The sequence below is a fragment of the Alexandromys fortis genome, unplaced genomic scaffold (genome assembly GCF_014885135.2).
Source record: "Alexandromys fortis isolate MF-2015 unplaced genomic scaffold, M_Fortis_MF-2015_v1.1 scaffold_128, whole genome shotgun sequence".
In the NCBI taxonomy this organism is placed as follows: Eukaryota; Metazoa; Chordata; class Mammalia; order Rodentia; family Cricetidae; genus Alexandromys; species Alexandromys fortis.
Genome location: NW_026068012.1, coordinates 2,327,919 through 2,346,113, shown reverse-complemented (window position 1 = coordinate 2,346,113; position 18,195 = coordinate 2,327,919). Strand labels below are relative to the sequence as shown.

The 18,195-nt window shown below is 42.5% G+C and overlaps 1 protein-coding gene and 1 long non-coding RNA gene across 5 annotated transcripts in view; one reads left to right on the top strand and one right to left on the bottom strand.

Annotated features, from left to right (window-relative positions):
* The window catches only part of Brwd1 (bromodomain and WD repeat domain containing 1), a 79,883-nt gene extending 66,105 nt beyond the window's left edge, over positions 1–13,778 (top strand). For all 4 annotated transcript variants that reach the window (XM_050162064.1, XM_050162063.1, XM_050162062.1 and 1 more), the window contains 7 exons: positions 849–995; positions 2,381–2,533; positions 4,172–4,338; positions 5,518–5,744; positions 7,879–8,037; positions 8,306–9,148; positions 9,662–13,778. In XM_050162064.1, coding sequence (XP_050018021.1) covers positions 849–995; positions 2,381–2,533; positions 4,172–4,338; positions 5,518–5,744; positions 7,879–8,037; positions 8,306–9,148; positions 9,662–10,803 — 2,838 coding nt within the window. In that variant the 3' untranslated portion in view covers positions 10,804–13,778. The remainder of the gene's footprint in view (positions 1–848; positions 996–2,380; positions 2,534–4,171; positions 4,339–5,517; positions 5,745–7,878; positions 8,038–8,305; positions 9,149–9,661) is intronic.
* LOC126513601 (uncharacterized) lies at positions 10,706–18,171 on the bottom strand. Its single transcript, XR_007595399.1, has 2 exons — positions 15,520–18,171; positions 10,706–15,412 (listed from the first exon to the last, which is right to left on the bottom strand). It is a non-coding gene; the product is annotated as an uncharacterized lncRNA (long non-coding RNA).
* Between the last annotated feature and the right edge of the window lie 24 nt (positions 18,172–18,195).

The window sequence follows — 18,195 nt, the reverse complement described above, 5'->3', positions numbered from 1 at the left end:
TCCCTCCCTCCCTCCTTCCTTCCTTCCTTCCTTCCTTCCTTCCTTCCTTCCTTCCTTTGTTATTTTTTTTGTTTTTGTTTTGTTTTGTTTTTCAAGACAGGGTTTCTTTGTAGCTTTGGAGCCTGTCCTGGAACTGGCTCTTATAGACCAGACTGGCCTCAAACTCACAGAGATCCACCTGCTTTTGCCTCCCAAGTGCTGGGATTAAAGAGGCGTGCACCACCATCGCCCAGCGAGGGGGTATTCTTTCTACCTCATTTTCAAATGAGTGTGACAAACAAGGTGCGTGGGTGAGAGAGAATTGGTAGAAGCGCTTGTTAGATTGTATGCCCTGTGCTCATTTTCACATTTAATGTTACTGTAATTCTTCTCTTTAATCCTCTCTTTTTTGATTTATTTATTTATTGTGTGTATGTTGTTGTTGGTGGTTTTTTTTTTCTTAGACAGGGTTTCTCTGTAGCTTTCGAGTTTATCCTGGAACTAGCTCTTGTAGACCAGGCTGGCCTCAAAACTCGCGGAGATCCTCCTACGTCTGCCTCCTGAGTGCTGGGATTAAAGGGGTATGCAAACACCGCCTGGATCTCATTAATATTTTCTTAAAGTATGTTTGTTTAATTTTTTCCTTTTGGAAAAGTGTGTTTAGAACATTATGAAAGATGATTGGATGTTTGTAGCACTCAGCTTTGTCCAGCTAGATAACAAGTTGGAAACAGCCACAACTTCTAATACAATACAGAAAGTAGAAGAGCCCACTTGATTTTTTTAAGCTACTATCTTACACCATACTGTGAAAGTGCTCTCTCCACATTTCCCACCCAGGCTAAAATAACCTGCAGATATGTTTTCAGGTCCACAACTGGAGAAAGAGGAGCAGCAGAGCCACCAGCTGTGTTGAGAGCGACTGGAGGAGGCAGTGCAAAGCCTTGCTTATCTTGATCTTCCAGTGCGAGGACTCTGAGCCTTTCAGACAGCCTGTAGACCTGGTCGAATACCCAGTAAGTTTCCTTGTTGTTGAGAAGAGAGTGGGGCCACAGATTTATATTAAACGCAGGAGTAAAAGGATGGGCTTTATTCATGTTGGTATGTTCTCTTTCTGCACTAGGTTAGTTCTGTACATGGTAACTTACTAAAGAACTTAGACATAGCTTCACAGAATACTGAAATGGGGGGTCTGTATGTGGGCTTTGCTGTCTGTAGGCACAACATTAATTTACTGGAGCTAGAGAGGCCCCGTGACCTACATGTGTCTCATCGGACACAGTGAAGAAGACAGAGAGTGAGCAGGGCAGGTGGACACTGATCAGAACACCACCTGGTGCTGGAGAGAGGTCTCAGCAGTGAGAGTGATGTCAGGCAATTCATAAATAACCTGTCCTTCCAAAGGGGTCTGAACCACTCTTGTGTCCTCTCTGAGCACTGCACTCACATCCTAACATAAAGTAAGATAAAGTAATCCGGGCAGTGGTATGGCACACCCTTAATCTCAGCACTCAGGAGGCAAAGGCAGATGGATTTCTGTGAGCTCAAGGCCAGCCTGGTCTACAGAGAGAGTTCTTGGACAGCCAGGAAACAGAGAAACCATGCCTTGAAAAACCAACCAAATAGAGATAAAGTAAAATCTTTAATATTTGATAGTTTCTACTGTACTGTTGACTGAGTTTTCTATCCTGCCCTGTTACCACAATCGTTAAGTCCCAAAGAAACCACACAGAGATCTACATTAGTTATAAACTGATTGGCCCATTAGCTCAGGCTTCTTATTAACTCATAACTTATATTAGCCCATTACACATGGCTCGGTACCTTTTTTGGCGAGGCAGTCACATCTTGCTTGCTCTGTGGATGGGTCAAGAATGTGGAAAGAGCTTCCTTCCCTCTTCCCAGAATTCTCATTGTTCCACCTCTACTTCCTGTCTGGTTGTCCCGCCTATACTTCCTACCTGGCTACTGACCAATCAACATTTATTTAAAATATAATTGACAGGATACAGACCATTGTCCCACACCACCGTACCTTTCTTTTTATCTTAATGAATATACCTTAAAGTACTAATCCTGAGATATTTCACTTTTCCCCTTCTATCATTTTGAATATTTTAGTGTAGATGTTCCTTTTAAAAAGTTTGTGTGTATGGGTATTTTGTGTTCTATTTGCATGTATATTAGTGTGTTTTGTTTGTACTGCCCAGGGAAGCCAGAGAGGTGTCGAATCCTCTAGGACTGGAGTTACAGGTGGTTGTGTGTCACCTTATGGGTGCTGGGAGCTCAGGTCCTCTGAAAGAGCAGCCAGTGCACTTAATTGCTGAGCCATCTCCTACCCCTTAGGTACTTACATTTTGAGGGCATGAAGTTCATCTGTGAATTGTCATTTTTAAAACAGGATTACCGAGATATTATAGACACTCCAATGGATTTTGGAACGGTAAGGGAAACTCTAGAAGCTGGGAATTATGATAGCCCTGTGGAATTCTGCAAAGATATCCGATTGATATTTAGCAATGCAAAGGCCTATACACCCAACAAAAGATCAAAGGTAATTTTTTTTCTTGCTTTATTTTAACAAAGTGTTCATGACATGTACTTTTCTACTTGTAGCAGTAGTTAGAGTATGTACAATAACTGGGTAAACACAAGACCACCATGTTGGACAAGTTGTTGCCAAAGCTCTCATAAGAACAGTTTTTAATCTTAAAGGTACTCTCGTGAGTATGAAGTTACATGTGAATATAGATAGAGATTGCTGGTTAGGATAGTGGTGGAGTTTATTAGTTTATGAATTAGACACGGTAAGAGATAACTTGTATCTATCAGTAGCACGTTTATAGTGATATAATAGAAGCTACGTGAATATAGTTTTAATTGCCGTGGGCTGGATAATGTATACAGTTTGGATACTGTGGCCATAAAGATAATTCATTTCCCAAATCGGTTGTTGCAGAATGGCATGAAGCTATGTCCTGCTATTCAGAAGGGTGTGAATTTCAGATTTAAGTGTAGCTTATTTGTGGAAGTGTCTCTTAGTATAATGGGATCATGGTTAAGTAAGACCCAGGAGCTGCTCACTTTAAAAACAAACAGAAAACAAAAACCATTTTTGAGATAGCGCTTGAGGAGTGGCTCGCCAGGAGGGGGTGCTGTTGGCTGTCAACTCCAGCAGCCTGAATTTGATTTTCAGAGCCCACATTATGGAAGAAGTGAATTAACTCCTACAGGTTGTCTTCTGATTTTTTTCTGTCCAAACATAAATTTAAAAAATGTAAAATAGGATAAGAAAAATTTTGAGACAAGAGTCTTTGACTGGCTTGTAACTTCCCAAGTAATAGTCTTGACCTGCTAGCTAACTAGCCTCAAGGATTCATGCCTATCTCCCTGGGATCACAAGACTGTTCTTCTATATCTGCTCCCTCCCTCCCTCCTTTTAAATGTGGATTATGGGGCTTGAACTCAGGTCCTTATGCTTTCAAAGGACATACTTTATTGGCTGAGCCATTTCTCAGCCTGATAGTAAACTTTTGAGTATTAGACCTGTGCATTCATTTCTGTATTTAATGTGGGTGTGTGCAGGCTTCCTCCATAAATCACATAGCTTAGACCAGTTTCATGTTATTTTAATGATTTGATAATTATTGAATTTGTTGGGCTTGGGATTATCCCAGTTGTAGAGTGCTTACCTAGCATGTGTTAGAACCTGGTTCTGTCTCCATGCTGCATAAGCTGAGTAGTGACACACAAGAGTGATGGAGAAGGACCAGGAATATGCCTACATTGTAAGTGACTGGATGTCGTCTTTGTGTGGGATGAAAGACGTTCTGTATCATATATAGATTTAGGTGGTATTCCAGTCAAATTTCAAAATGATTGCTGTAAAAATGCTTTTGTTTCTTTGATCCAAACACACACCAAATAGCAGTATTAGAAGTAACTTCGAAGTTTGTTAAGGAGAAATGTGCACTTTGTAACTGGTTGGGACCAATGTTAAAGTCCTGAGGATATCCACCGAGTTGTCTCAGGTTGTGGAGTGTAGAGTCTCTTTACCACTAGTCTGAAGTCAGCTTTCAGTGTATGTGGATGTCTCCGTATCCCGCAGATGCTGGTGATGTGTGGTAGGTGGGAAGGAAAAAAGGTGTTCCTCCACCTACAGTGACCTGGTTTTGTTTTTGTGTCTGTATAGATTTATAGTATGACCTTGAGATTGTCTGCTTTGTTTGAAGAAAAAATGAAGAAAATCTCCTTTGATTTTAAAATTGGTCAAAAATTTAAGGAGAAACTTCGGCGAAGCCAAAGATTTAAGCAGCGGCGAGGTTGTAATGGTGCCGTTCGGGCTGACAGAAGCATAAGGTGAGTGGGATGGCGTTGCACGTGATTGGTTTTTAATTTAAGATGTTTTACTGTGGTAAAAGTCATCTCTTTGAGTACTGATCTACACGCTCATCTATTACTTAGGCTTCTTTAACTTTCCATCAAGAAACCTTTTAATACTTGGCTCTCATAGTTCAGTGTGCAGTTATAAGAGTGTAGGTTTGCGTTATCCTGGTGTCGTCTTTTCCCTCTCTCCAGCCTGAAGATTTCTTTAGAATGCTTTGTAAAGCAGGCAGACGAACCTGCAGTGGTCTCTATCTTTGCATTCTTGCTGTTTTAATTCTACCTTCATTTTGAAGGTAAATTTTAAAAATACGTTTTGGGGAAGGAAAACAGTTTGAGGCAACCTGGTATACAGAGTGCCAAGACTGGCTCCAAAGCTACATGAAGAAACCCTGTCTTGAAAAACAAGAAAAACCAACAAGAATTGGTTTGGAAATTTTATTTATTTTTATTTTATTTTATGTATATGGCTATTTGTCTGCGTGTAAGTGTGTATATCACCACATGTGTGTCCTGAGACGGGGGTTACAGAGGTTTGTGAGCTACCATGTGTTGGTGCTGAGAATTGAATCTGAGTCCTCTGGAAGAGAGAGTGGCTGCTGATCCCTCTCTCTAGCCCAGAAAAATAATTTGGATGCATAGTGAATTCTTGTCACTTCGCCTACCATATTAGCTGCTGGTATCCTGCTGAGCTTCTTCCCTTGTTGCATATATTATTTTCCTTTTGCTGCTTCCAAGGTTTCTTCTTTTCTTTAACCTACCACAGGAGTAGCTTTGTATTACTTGGGTGTTTATCCAGTTCTGTGGGTATGAAGTGTAATTTGTCAAATTTGAAAAGTTTTTATTCACTGTTTCTTTAAATATTTTTCCCTGCTTTTTTCCCCTCTTTCTTTGGACTGCCAAAATTTCTGTGTGACTAATAACCAGATTTGTTACTTAACAGAATGCATACTTAGGTGTAAATTCAAAGTTGAATAAACCTGTAAAATTTAGAGTAAAGAAATACTTATCAATCCATCTTTAATAACCATTAATAGTGAATATTTTATTTATGTGAATATTTGCAGGCTGAAAAGCAATATATTTTTATTTGGGTATTCTCTGGTGATTTATGTGTTATTAATAATTGTTTCTCTTGTCCATACTGTTTACCAGAAATATCAAACAGAAGCAGATGAAATCTCAGACAAAAGTAATTCCACAGTTGATGTGTCCTTCCTCCCAGTCTACCTCAAGTAGGGCACCTGTGTCCTCAGCCCGCAAGACAAGCACTGGTGCCTCTTCAGGCTTCACCTCTGGGGACTCTTCAGACTCGGCGGGGCCACCAGGGAGAGCGAGAAGACATAGATCTGAAATGCTGAGGAATGGCTCTGAGCTGTCGGGTGAGGAGTGCTGCTTATTACTGTGATTAGAAACAGCACGGTGTACAGCCATGACACCAGTATGAAACTGTCTTAGTTACTGTCCTAGTTAGACCCCTGACCATGGCAACTCTTCTAAAGGAAAACATTTAATTGTGGTGGCAGCTTACCATCAGAGGTTTAGTCCATTGTCATGACAGTGAAGCAAGGCAGTGTGAGACAGACATGGTGCTAGAGAAGGAGCTGAGAGTTCTTGTATTTGACTAACAGGCAATGGGAAGTGACTTGAGCATACATCAGACCCCAAAGCCTGCAGGACATATGTCCTCCAGCAAGGCCACACTCACACCTATACCAACAAGGCCACAGCTCCTAATAGTTCCATTCCCTATGGGGGCCATCTTCCTTCAGACCACCGGAATATAGACGGTTACAGAATGAAGTCTCCAAGTATGTAAGAACAGGAAACTGGGATACCCTATCTGTCTTGGGATTTCTTTTGCTGTGGTAATGCAGCCAGTTTGATGGAGGTGTTTTCTCAGGTGAGGTTCCTTCTTCCCAAATGATTCTAGTGTGTGTTTAGCCAGCACAGATGACTCCGTGTCAACTTGACACGCAAACACATCACTGTTCAACTAGATCTTTTTTTCTCATTTGTCCCTAAGATGGCAGGTTTAAATTAATGTCACAGTATAAAACAACCCAACTTTTTGAAAGTCCCAACAGTTTTTTAAAATTCTGAAGTTCAGTCTTTTTTAAAAACATCCAAAGTCTCGTTCAAAGTTCAAAGTCCTTCTAGAATTCCAAACTCTCTTAACTGTGGGATCCTTTAAAATCAAAAATAAGTTACATACCTTCATATTCAGACCAAAGCAAACCCAAAATTGCCAATGTCAAAGTTGAGTGCTGTATGCCTGGGAGGCACTCACTGTCTGCAACATGCACAGCTCACCTTCCTAGGTCAGATCAGCTCCGTTTCACAGCTTCTGCTGCTTTTGGTGATCTTCCCCTGGCATCTTTAAAATGCTGCAATCTACACTGCAGCCGTAGCCTCCCCGAGCACTCTTTAGGGACTCTGTCACTGCCACATGGTACCAAGCCTCAACTTCTCTCCGTGGCTTTTTCAATCCCGGGGCTTAGCTACAATTGAGGTGCACCTTCACCTCTGGCCTCTCATAGTGCCAAGCTTCAGCTGCTCTCAGTGACTCTTCATATCTTCAAAACAGGCGTGTTAGCCTGTTTCTTGTAGCTCCTAGGACCATGAGCCCAGGGGTTATACCACCCACAGCCATCTGGCCTCCCACATCAATCATCAATTAAGAAAATTCCATACAGTCTTGCACACAGGTTAATCTGGTGGGAGCAGTTTTTCAGTTGAAAGCTGCTCTTCCCGAATGATAATTGTGTCAGGTTGACACAAAACAAGCTTGCACACTGCCTCATGCTCATGTGTGACTGTGAGGTTCATGTGTTAGAACTGTCTTGTCAGGAGCTGCTGGAGATCTGAAACTCCTCCTTTTGAGGTCAAAGGGTCCAGAATGAGATTGTATCTTCTAGCATAGAAATGTCTTAATGTCACAGAAGGCATAATAATTAGTGGGGCTAATTTAAGTTTGAAATGAAAATTTGCTCTTTTTAGTTCTGTTTTTCGAGACAGGGTTTCTCTGTAACTTTGGGAAGTTTGGTTTTAAATTGTTTTCTAAATCTTGCCCAGTGTGTGGTGGTCAGTCTTTGAAAATACAGGCATAACTTAATGTGGAACACTGAAGTGTTTTTAAGTACCTCTTTTAGGTCACTTTCTTCATTATTTGCAAACATTCAAAGCATTTATTAATTTAAAAAATTAAAGATTTAGAATCTTTAATTTTTTTGTTTTAAATTTCAGCTTATTTGTCTCTGTATTTATCATGTGCCTGGTGCCCACTAAGGCCAGAAGAGGGCATCCAATCCCTGGAACTAGAGCTAGAGGCACTTGTGAGCAACTGTCATATGGGTGCTGGGGCTGAGCTTGTGTCCTCTGCAGGAGCAGCAAGTGCTCTTATCTGTTGCCATCTGTGCAACCCAAGAATCTGGTTTTAGTATAAGTTACATTGTGAAATATTTGAGTTATGAAACAAATGCTTGTTGTGGAGACCTTATTTTTGTTTTGTTTTAGAAAGTGAAATGGAAGATTTCATAGCTACCTCTTCATCTTCGCCTAGTTCTGAGGAAAGCAAAGAGAGCCCCAGAGCTGCAGAGAGCTCCCTGCGCAGTGGCTTCTTGAGAAGCAGCAATCTCAGGGTGACAAGAACACGAGCCGCTCAGAGAAAAGCTGGTCAGTGACTAATCAGTGTTGATTGGTGTAATTGAACTCATCTAGATGTGATGAAATGTCTCAATTCTTTTAATTTGGAAAGGAAAGTAAGTCATCAACATGTTTCAGTCAATCCTTGTAGAGACATTTGAAAACTTAGTGCGTCTAGTGTCACCTTAGGAAGCTAAGACAGGGCATTAGGACAGCGGCCAATGTGGCCTATGTGTCTGCGTAGTCTGACTGTCCAGAATAAGGAAACAGTTCCCTAACCCCGTCACTTTATTTTCAGGTTCTGTTTCTTTAGAAAATGGATGTGGCAGAAAAGCCACTCGGAAGAGAGCCTACCTAAGTGATTCTGATAACAACTCCGCGGAGACAGATGAAGATCTGAAGGGCAAGGCTGGAAACACCCGGAAAGTCCTCCGGAAGTGTGCTGCCGTTGCTGCCAATAAGATAAAGTTAATGAGTGATGCGGAAGAAGACTCGAGCTCTGAGAGCCTCTGCTCTGGCCGTAAGCTGCCACATCGCAACGCCTCGGCTGCAGCTAGGAGAAAGTTACTACACAATTGTGACGACCTTAAGTCAGAGACGGAAGAACTGAAAGACCAGAGCCGAGCACGGCTGCTGTCTGGTCCTCACTCTGCCCAGGACAGTGTCAGTGACTCAGACAGTGACTTGAGAGTGGCCCGGAAGAACTGGCACGCGAACGGCTGCACATCCCACACTCCAGCAACAGGCAAAACAAAGTTCCTTCCAATAGAGTCTTCTGAGGAAGACTCCAGATGTCACGAATCAGATGATGGGCTGAGCAGCACTGCTGCCCCTTCAACATCTGGGCAGAAACTTGGGACAGAGAACATCTCTGAGGAAGTTGACTCTGAACCAGGAAGCAGTAAATTATGCAAGAATGCACATGTGTTTAAGAAGGCGGCTGTCTTGAGCGATTCAGAAGACTGTGAAGAACAAGGACAGGAGAGCAAGAGACTTGGCACAGCGGAAGGAGACCCAGTCCCTGAGGCCTTGAAGAGTGAAGCTGTTTCTGTGCCGCAGGGTTTCTCGGGTCCTGGGTCCGAGACTGAAGTGGATTCTGATGTTGGCACAGCGGAAGATAAATTGCACAGCGATATGAATGGTAATTCTAGACACTTGCCCTTTCACTAGTTTACCCCTTCCTCCTCTCTGTTGGGTAAAAGACTGTTTCCCCTCTTCTAGATTTCTTTTTATTAGCTGTTTCTTCTGATTGTATGCTGGTTCTTTGTTCACCTTTCTGTTGTCACGCTATGCACGATCACTGTTAGTCACTGAACGTTTAGTCTTGGCTTTAACTATTCTGTTAAAGATTTACTTTGAATATTGGCATTGTATTAGAGACAGGAACGTGGTAGTGACTGCTTGAGAAAGAGAAATGATGGGATTGGTTCAGTGTTAGTCATGATGGCAGCTGGTGGAACGGTCTTGTTAAACCTCCTCACGTTGTCCTCAGTTGGGCTCTGCTGCACTCAGGCAGTGTCAGGAGTTGGGACCATCTAACGTAACCTGACTGTTAGTAAGAATTCAGCACTTAAATTGTCTTCTGTTAAGCGTTTGATTACTTTAGAAATAGTTCCTCATATCAAAGATTAAAAAAATACTTTTTCATTTTTAGATTCTCTGTCCCAAGAAAATGGACAAAGCAGAAAAATTTCCCAGAAAAGGGTCTGTTCCAGTGACTCGGAAAGCAATCTCCAGGTTATGAAGAAGTCACCCAGGATTACTCGAAGTGCTAGTGTGGCTGCTGATAAAACCAAGCTCACAAGTGATGCAGAAAATGTCACCTTAGAAAGGGTGTGTACTCGAGGCAGAAGGAGAAGGAAAAAGCCCATCCGATTGGCCTGTACTCCAGCAAAGAAGATACTGAGTGGTGGTGAGACACACGCACACTGTGAAGTGCCAGAGGCAGAACGTGCCTGCGGTAGCAACCTCCCCGAGTCTGAATCCCAAGGTAGTACAAAAAATGCCAGTGAGTCTGTAAATGCAGACTTGGATTCTGAAGGGGCTTCCAGTGTTGAGCATACAGAAAGCATACAGAAGAAGCATACCGACCCTGTGGACATCAGAATGCCGCCTAAAACCCGGAGCTTCTCTGCTGGACCTTCTCAGGAAGACCCCAAAAGCCACACCCCAGATAGTGAGATTAGCTTGTCGTCTGAGTCAGTTTTGGCTCAAAAAGCTACCACAGAGAATAACTTTGAAGAAGACCTGAATTATGGGTTACGGAGGTGGAATGGCAGAAGGCTCAGGACATATGGAAAAGCCCCTTTCGATAGGACAGCACAAGTGACTCACAGTCTGCAGGCGTCGGCAGAGGTTCGAGGGAAGAGGAGACTGCGTCCTGAGCTAGACAGTGTGGACACGCCTGGACAGACGGAGACTTCAGCGTGTGTACCTGACACCAGCCCTAAGTCATCTGATTTGGGGTCAGTGACTGAATCTGATGCCGAGTGTACTGATAACACAAAAGCCCCGAGGAAGGAGAAAAGGAAAGGAAAAGTAAAGGTGGTTAGAAAAGGTAAAACCCCTCCCTCTAACCCGGCTAAGACTGCACGACATCAAAGACAGAGCAAATGTCCCCGGTTGAGTGTGGATGACAAGGACTGGGAGGAGCTGGACTGTGCACAAGCTAAAAGAGTTGTTCGGCGCTCAAAAATAAGAACGAGAAATCAGGGTAGGAGGACGGTGAGGTACCATGATGGGGAAGATGACAGAAGCATAGAAAATGCATTGGAGCTCAGTGACTGCACCTTGTGACCGTGAGAGCCAGCGTGCGCACAGCGACTGGAATGTATTGTGAACGCTGGCTTACAATTCAGGGAATATATTTATATTTTTCTACGAGAAGTTTGTGAATGTGACTAAATCATGACTGTTATTTTTATTTGCACTTGCTGGTTTTTGAAGCAGCATTCAGCACAGGTGCCAAAATATGCTTCATTTTGGGGGCAGATCTACTTTGACAGTATTGAATACAGACAGGTTAAACACTAGACGACTTGGTTACCCAAGCCAGTGAGCATTACTTTGTAACAGCAGTGTCACGCAGTTCTTTCCTGAATTTGTCCAGAAGTGGTAGTTTCTAAACCCCTGCCATGTAGTTAAAGTAGGAGAAAAATCCTCGTGACCTATGTTTACAGAATCTTGATAAATATTATGTGCATACTGACATTATAATCATGGCGAGTGTAACCATGATTAGTAGGCAAGGCACCTACCACTTTTTTTCTTTTTTTACTATTTTTTTTTGTAATCATTTTCCCTGGAGACTTGAGTAGGATACATTTACCCACATCTGGTCATCTTTATTAACATGGCTTCCACTTTTTCCCAAATGCTTGTTGGGTCTTACTCTTATCTTTTTAAGGAAAACCTGATGACTTTAATGTTTATAAACTTGAATTTATAAAGTGCTGGCTGGTAAATGATTTTACATGTTTGGAGTGCATAATTTAAAGGTCTAGATTGAGAGAATAGTTAGAATATTTTCTTTTAGATAGTTCACTGACAAATTGTCCCTTTTTTTTTTTTTTTTTTTTTTTTTTTTTTTTTTTTTTTTTTTTTTTTTTTTTTTGTTCAAGATTTACTTTCCATTAGGATTTACCAAATTCTTGCTCTTCCATAATCTTACTCTGAAGTAGAGAAGTTTGTGTGCCTTAGATTTAGGGAAAGTGTTCTTTAATAAGAGGGCAGGGCTAATGGTATTTCGGTTCTGTGTAGATTTTTCTCTGTCAGAACTGTGGAGTTCAGAGTACAGTTGTGAGTCCTACCTACGTCCTTCTCCATCCTTGAACTTCCTGCTGCCTTGTGCACCTGCACCGTCAGCATCCTTTCTGGGACCTCTAGTGTGAGAAAGTCATGTTTGAGGCACAGTGACATCACATCACCCTGAATACTAGAGTACATTTATTTTTGAGCCAGGTTCATTTCTTTGTTGAGTTGCTTATTTTTGGTCTACTGTAGGTAGCTCTTCCCGGTAGGTTTCCCTTGAGTTTCCGTGAGTGATAGGGATTTGTGGTTTACACACCTTCGAGTGATTTTTGACCATAGTTGTGTTTGCGTTCATACATAAACTGCCCCCTTTCCCTCCTCTTTTCCTGAGGTGGCAGATCAGGAAGAGCATCTGATGTTCTTTGGCATCACAATTCCTTTTGGCAGGCACTTCTCTGTTCTCATGCAAGAGATGGGGTTGGCTTTGGGAGTTTCCAGCGGTGGTTGGTAGGTGCTGTTTCTCAGGGTAGTGATCTCTCCCCACCACACATGGGAGGTTAGATGCTTACCATAGAGTAGATGGAAGGTCCTGGTGTCTTTGGCTGTCGACCAGAAATACGTTTGATTCCTGTTAACGTCCCTCAGGATTTTAGCTGCATGTTTACCATTATCTGCAAAAAGGCACCAAAAATCCATAAATGAATATGAAGTGCACTCATGAGTGAGTTTGGGTTTCATGTGCAGAACGGTTCTCAGTCTTAGACTAAGTTTTAACTGATAACTGATTAGTCTACAATCCTTTCTAAAACTCCCTCTCCCCCTTTCTTTTTGGTCCAATTGTGTAGAAGCAGTATTTCGGGTTCATCAGAGAACAGAAGTGACTCTGGTGACCTCGGGTGGAATTGTTGACAGCGACTCTCAACTTGTGAAGTCAAGATGAGGGGTTTGGAGGAAGTGTTTTTGTGGGGTTTTGTTTTTCATTTTTTCCTTTTGGTTATGGTGCTATTTCTAACATGAAATTTGACTATGTGACACACTCCTAAGTACCATTAAGGATTAAGAATGATTAATAAATAATAGTTAAAATGTTTACATTGAGCACTAGGTGTTAAAATGCGCAGGGATTTAATGCACAGATGTACTTTAATGTTGAGGATCAGTTGGTCTTTTTGGGAGCGTTACAAGGTGAATGTGAACTGGTCCGGAGACAAGTGCTCCAGCTTCTGTTGCACTTGAAGTATTAGTGGTGTATATGTAAAAGTAGACTTCTCCCCACTCGAGTTTTGTATGTCCAAAGTCTATGCTTTTATTCATTTATGATTTTTTTTAAAGTATTTAGGTTTGATTTTTACTTCTTTTGAAATTTTAATATTTCCAAGCATATTAAGAAAGAAAGATTTAAAAGGATTCCCCTCAATATCTATTTTAAAAAGGTGTCCTGACAATGTGCGGTAATTTATGAATAAAGAAAATGTGTCCCATTATCAGGTAATCCTAGGGTGGTCATTGTTTTTATTTTTTAAAATGGAAAACTTCTGATCAAATAATGCCTGAGGTTAGTGTGACCCTGGGAACTATGGTACAACAGTTGTGGCTAGCTCTAAGGGATAACAACACAAAGGCTTCTTCTGTGTAATGAAATGAGGCTGCACCTAAGGGGAAGTTGGGTTTGAATACAACATGTTTTTAAAAAGCACTTCACGCCCTGGGAGAGCAGTGCAGAAAGGTTATAAACAGGTCCAGCCATACCACCAGAAGAGTGTGCTGCCCAGACAGTAAGGTGTGTCGCTAAACCTTTGCCCTCCTTGATGCCTTCTTACGGTAGTGATGGGCTCACACTACGCTCCCAGTTTCTGTGGTAGTTTCCCCTAAATCACTGTACTGTATGGAAAAAAAAATTGAATTGGGTCTTAGTCTCTTCTACAAGTTGAAGTTGATTGTGTCAACTGAAAAAAAGACTTATGAGGTTTGTGAATCAATAGAATGCAAAACATTAAAGAAACGTAATTGTTTTTGTTTTCCTCTTTAGTCCATTGTATTGATTATGCTAGCAACGTTGACAGGCTCAAAATGGCCTTCTCCTTTAATGGTTGAAGTAACCAGCTCCATTCTTTCATCAGCATTACGCCAATGTGTTTCAGATACCTTACAGTTGTAACCAAAACCTTGAGTTTTTCCTCATAGTCCCTCTAGTGTTCAGGAGCCTTGCAAAGCCTGCCTTCTGCTGACCCTTACCTTTGGCTGTGGAGAGCAGGAAGTAGTAAAGAAGCAGAAGACACCAGTCGGCATTGGGATCCGGTTAAATCTGGCCTCCCAGTGCTTTGTAACACGTGGTCCAACCCAAATTTGTTAATGCAGGGGATGAGGCGGTATGCGCTCTAATTAGGTTAGTGAATGTGAGTCCTCCATGTAGTTTCTGTTGTCATTCCTGGGAGGACGGGAGTAAAGAATTAGTGCTGGAGGCTTTGTTGTCTTTTCTTACATTTTAACATTCTAGAATTATTTTTAAGTGTCCCTGAGGATACCTGGGAATTTTCGAAATTAAAGAGTTGGGGTTTTTTTGTTCGCTTTAAACAATTTCTGTATTATCTGCAAAGCTTGTGTCTAGTATACTACCACATTGCTAGGAAAATTGCCTCCTTAATTGGTGTCTTCTTGTGAATTTTTTGGTCAGAGTCCCAGCATCTTGATTCCTGTCGTCCTTGTGTAAATAGTGTGGCAAGACTTGATAGACTCCACTGAATTCTAATGTGTGCTTGCTACACTGCGTGTGTTAAAGACAAGTGTATTATTAAGGCCTTTACTTTTTGTATTTTAAATTTTCATTTTTTTTTATATGTATGTGTTTTGTCCTGCCCACAGAGACCAGAAAAGAGTGGGTATCAGATCCCTGGGGACCAGAGTTACTACAGAGGGTTGTGAGCCACCCCATGTGTTCTGGGAATTATGATCCCCGGGACTGGAGTTACTACAGAGGGTTGTGAGCGACCCTGTGTGTTCTGAGAATCATTTCTAGTGACTCCTGAGTGCTCAGCCTTTTCTCCAGGCCTTTATTTTCTGAGACACGGTTGTTTCAAGAGAATGTGTGGTGTTGACCAGCTTGGAACACAGACATCTATGTGCCTTTGTCTTTCCCCAGGGCTGGGATCAAGTTTATCAAAGCGTCTGAATTGGCCCTGAAGTGGCAACATTAACCATCTTGATTTTAGCAGGATCAGTTGCAGACTGCCCCACCTCCATCCCCTAGTACTTTGGACTTCTGTTTTCATCAGTGTTGGAAAAGTTGAAAGCATTTTTTAATTTCTAAGTATAAATTGTGTGATTCTAAGTATAATTTCTAAGTATAAAATTGGATTTTGTGTTATGCTTCATATGCAGTACTCCTACAGTCATCATATAGGCTTGTTATGTGGTTGAAGTTCCAACGGGCATATCTTTAAATTTTCTCCCACATATTAAAAACAACAACAACAACAACAAACAGTTCACAGGATGCACCTCGGGCCTTGGTCACAGTAGACTGAGATTAAACATTTTCACAAACTAAACGCACGGGAAATGTGACTGCTACACTAGGAGCAAGCTAAAGGTCTTTCAGCACTCAGGGCCGCTTCCCTGGCCTCTGTCAGTGGGTCCACCCCTGCAGAACCCTGACCTCTGTCAGTGGGTCCCACCCCTGCAGAACCCTGACCTCTGTCAGTGGCCCCACCCCTGCAGAACCTTGACCTCTGTCAGTGGGTCTCACCCCTGCAGAACCCTGACCTCTGTCAGTGGGTCCCACCCCTGCAGATAGAGCAATGGCCTGCAGTGCTACTAGTGAGCAAGGGACCCGAAGTGACTTGTGCTTTTCATGAATGTCAGTCCTTTATCTCTGATGACACTTGATCCTCCAGACCCGTAGTTTGTAATGCTGAGAAGTTTCTGAAAGAATAATCAACTTTTCATCTTGATACCAGTTTTCAAAGGAGGCACAGCCCTGTAACAATGAGCTAACTTAGAAAAGCCAAGTTGGTCACTGGGTGACCACTGGACTGCTGAATGAGCTCAGTTGTTTCAGGCCACCTCTCTTGTCCTGCAGCAGAAGATACCCCCGCACCATTGCCGCCTTCCCGAAGAACAGGAAGTGGAACCTAATCACAGGACGGACACTTTATATAGAGATATCTCATCTAGAGGGATGGCAGTTTTCGGGGTGTTTCTGGAAGGGTGGAAGGAAGTGCAGACAGTCTGCGACTGTTGTGGGTTCTGGTTAAAGTTTACAACTAACTGTAGGGTGCTCACTGGATTCAGTGTTCACGCACAGCCACCAGTAATACCAGGAATATAGCATTTTAGGTTGGGTATCTTGTCAGAAGAGATGCTGGCCAGATGAACATTTTCAAATGCTTCCACAGTAATGACTTTCACTTTGAATTTAGGAAGAGAAGTCAGAATATTTCTCCACACCTAGCATTGTGGAGACTGGATGTAACGTTTAAGCCAGAACAGCTCTGTCCGTGTTGATTGCTTCTCACCACAGACCATTTTAGAACACAGGTCTTTGGGTCAGCAGTCATTAAGGGGAGGCACTACAAATGTGAGCTTGAAACTGCTGACAGATGGAGGAGGAACTGAATGTTAGTGCGGCAGACCACCAGGGACAGACAGAGGCATTGGTCCATTGGTACTGACTCACTGTGGATCGGGTGGCAGCCTAACACGTGCAGCTGGTAATTGCACATAATTTTGTTTTTTTTTTCTTTAATTTTTTTTGTATTTGTATCTATAATGTGTGGGCGTGTATGTGCCATGATGTGTTGAGGTCAGGATGACTTTTGTGTGTCTACAGTATATGTGTGTGTGTACATGCCACGCTGTGTGGAGGTCAGCAAGGCTCTGTGTTGTGTGTACAGTGTGTGTGTGGGAACACATGTCCTGCTGTGTGGAGGTCAGAGGGTAGCTTGTGGAGCAGGTTCACTCTCCCACTAGTGCATGGGCTGCACAGATGGAACTTAGATCTAACTCCAGAGTTGTGCAGCAAGCGCCTTTCCGAACCCATGAAGTTCCGGACCCTTGGTCCTCACCTGCGTGCCCAGCGATAGTTGAAGTTCCCACGCAGCCATTTGCCTTCTGTGGACTTCCCGTTTGCTCACCTAACTTGGGACTTCATTGTCTGGAGTTGCTGTAGGCGGATTGTGGACTTTACCCTACTTAGGGCATAAGTATTTGAAGTGCAAATCTATTTTAAAAGGTGTTTTTAAATGCTTTTCTGCAGAATACTAGCTTTTCCCTTTTTGGATTGGAAATAAAAATGAAAACATTGTAAGAGTTTGTACTTTCTGTTCACAAACTGCTTAGGCTTTTCCATTACACCTTAGAAGAACTAACTGCTCCAACTAGGTCATTTTCTGATGAAGAGATTTTTAGTAGTGATGGGGTTTTATCTAACACATGACTGGGAGTGAACCAGATGTCTTATTCTCTTAAGTATGCAGATGGGTGTAGTTAGTTGACCGATACTAGTAAAATTCTCAAGAGGGTGCATGTCCCCTTAATTTGGCTATATTGCATTTTCATAGCATATCTGTATCCTAGCAATTGCCCAGCATGGGTTTGGTGTTGATTGTGAGACACCAGCTTATAATTTTTCAATTTCTAAGAAAGTCCTCCTCCGCTAAAAATTTCAAGGCACTTCCTTTCCACAGAGTCTGATTGAAGGAAGTGTCTTTCTCCTATTGGATGAGTTTGTAGGTGTTGGAGAAAGCAAAGCTTTGAGGTCTGTCTCGTAGACAGAATAAGGCTTCTACTTCTCATTCCCAGTATATGGATGCCCCCATGAGAGAGAGACAGAGAGTTGTACCATGTACATGTAGTGCCTATGGAGGCCAAAAAATCGTTGGTGATGTGGGCAAACATTCAGGCCAAGCCGGCTTGATAACAGCACGTGACCAAAAAAAGGCTGTCGTTTTCTGGGTCTTGCCAAGTTCTCTAGATGCCTGCCCGCCTGTTCTGCAGTCTCTGTCACTCTGTCGTCATATTCCCGTCAGGCTGTGTTGTCCCTTTAGATTTATTTGACTTGTCATGACTGCAAGAGTAGTTATGAGCCCCAATGCCTACCCGATAACAGACACCCCAAAGTGCCACAGCACTTGAACTTTTACAAAAAGACTTGACTTACCTGCTTAGCAGACAGCTCTGTGAAAGGATCTGCCTCTTCAGTGGACTTTCTGCCTCGCTCAGGTGCTGATAAACCTTTTCACAATATTTAGCTCATCAAAATGCACTTTCTCAAAAGAATCCTTCCCTGCCGGGCGGTGGTGGCACACGCCTTTAATCCCAGCACTCGGGAGGCAGAGGCAGGCGGATCTCTGTGAGTTCGAGACCAGCCTGGTCTACAAGAGCTAGTTCCAGGACAGGCTCCAAAGCCACAGAGAAACCCTGTCTCGAAAAACCAAAAAA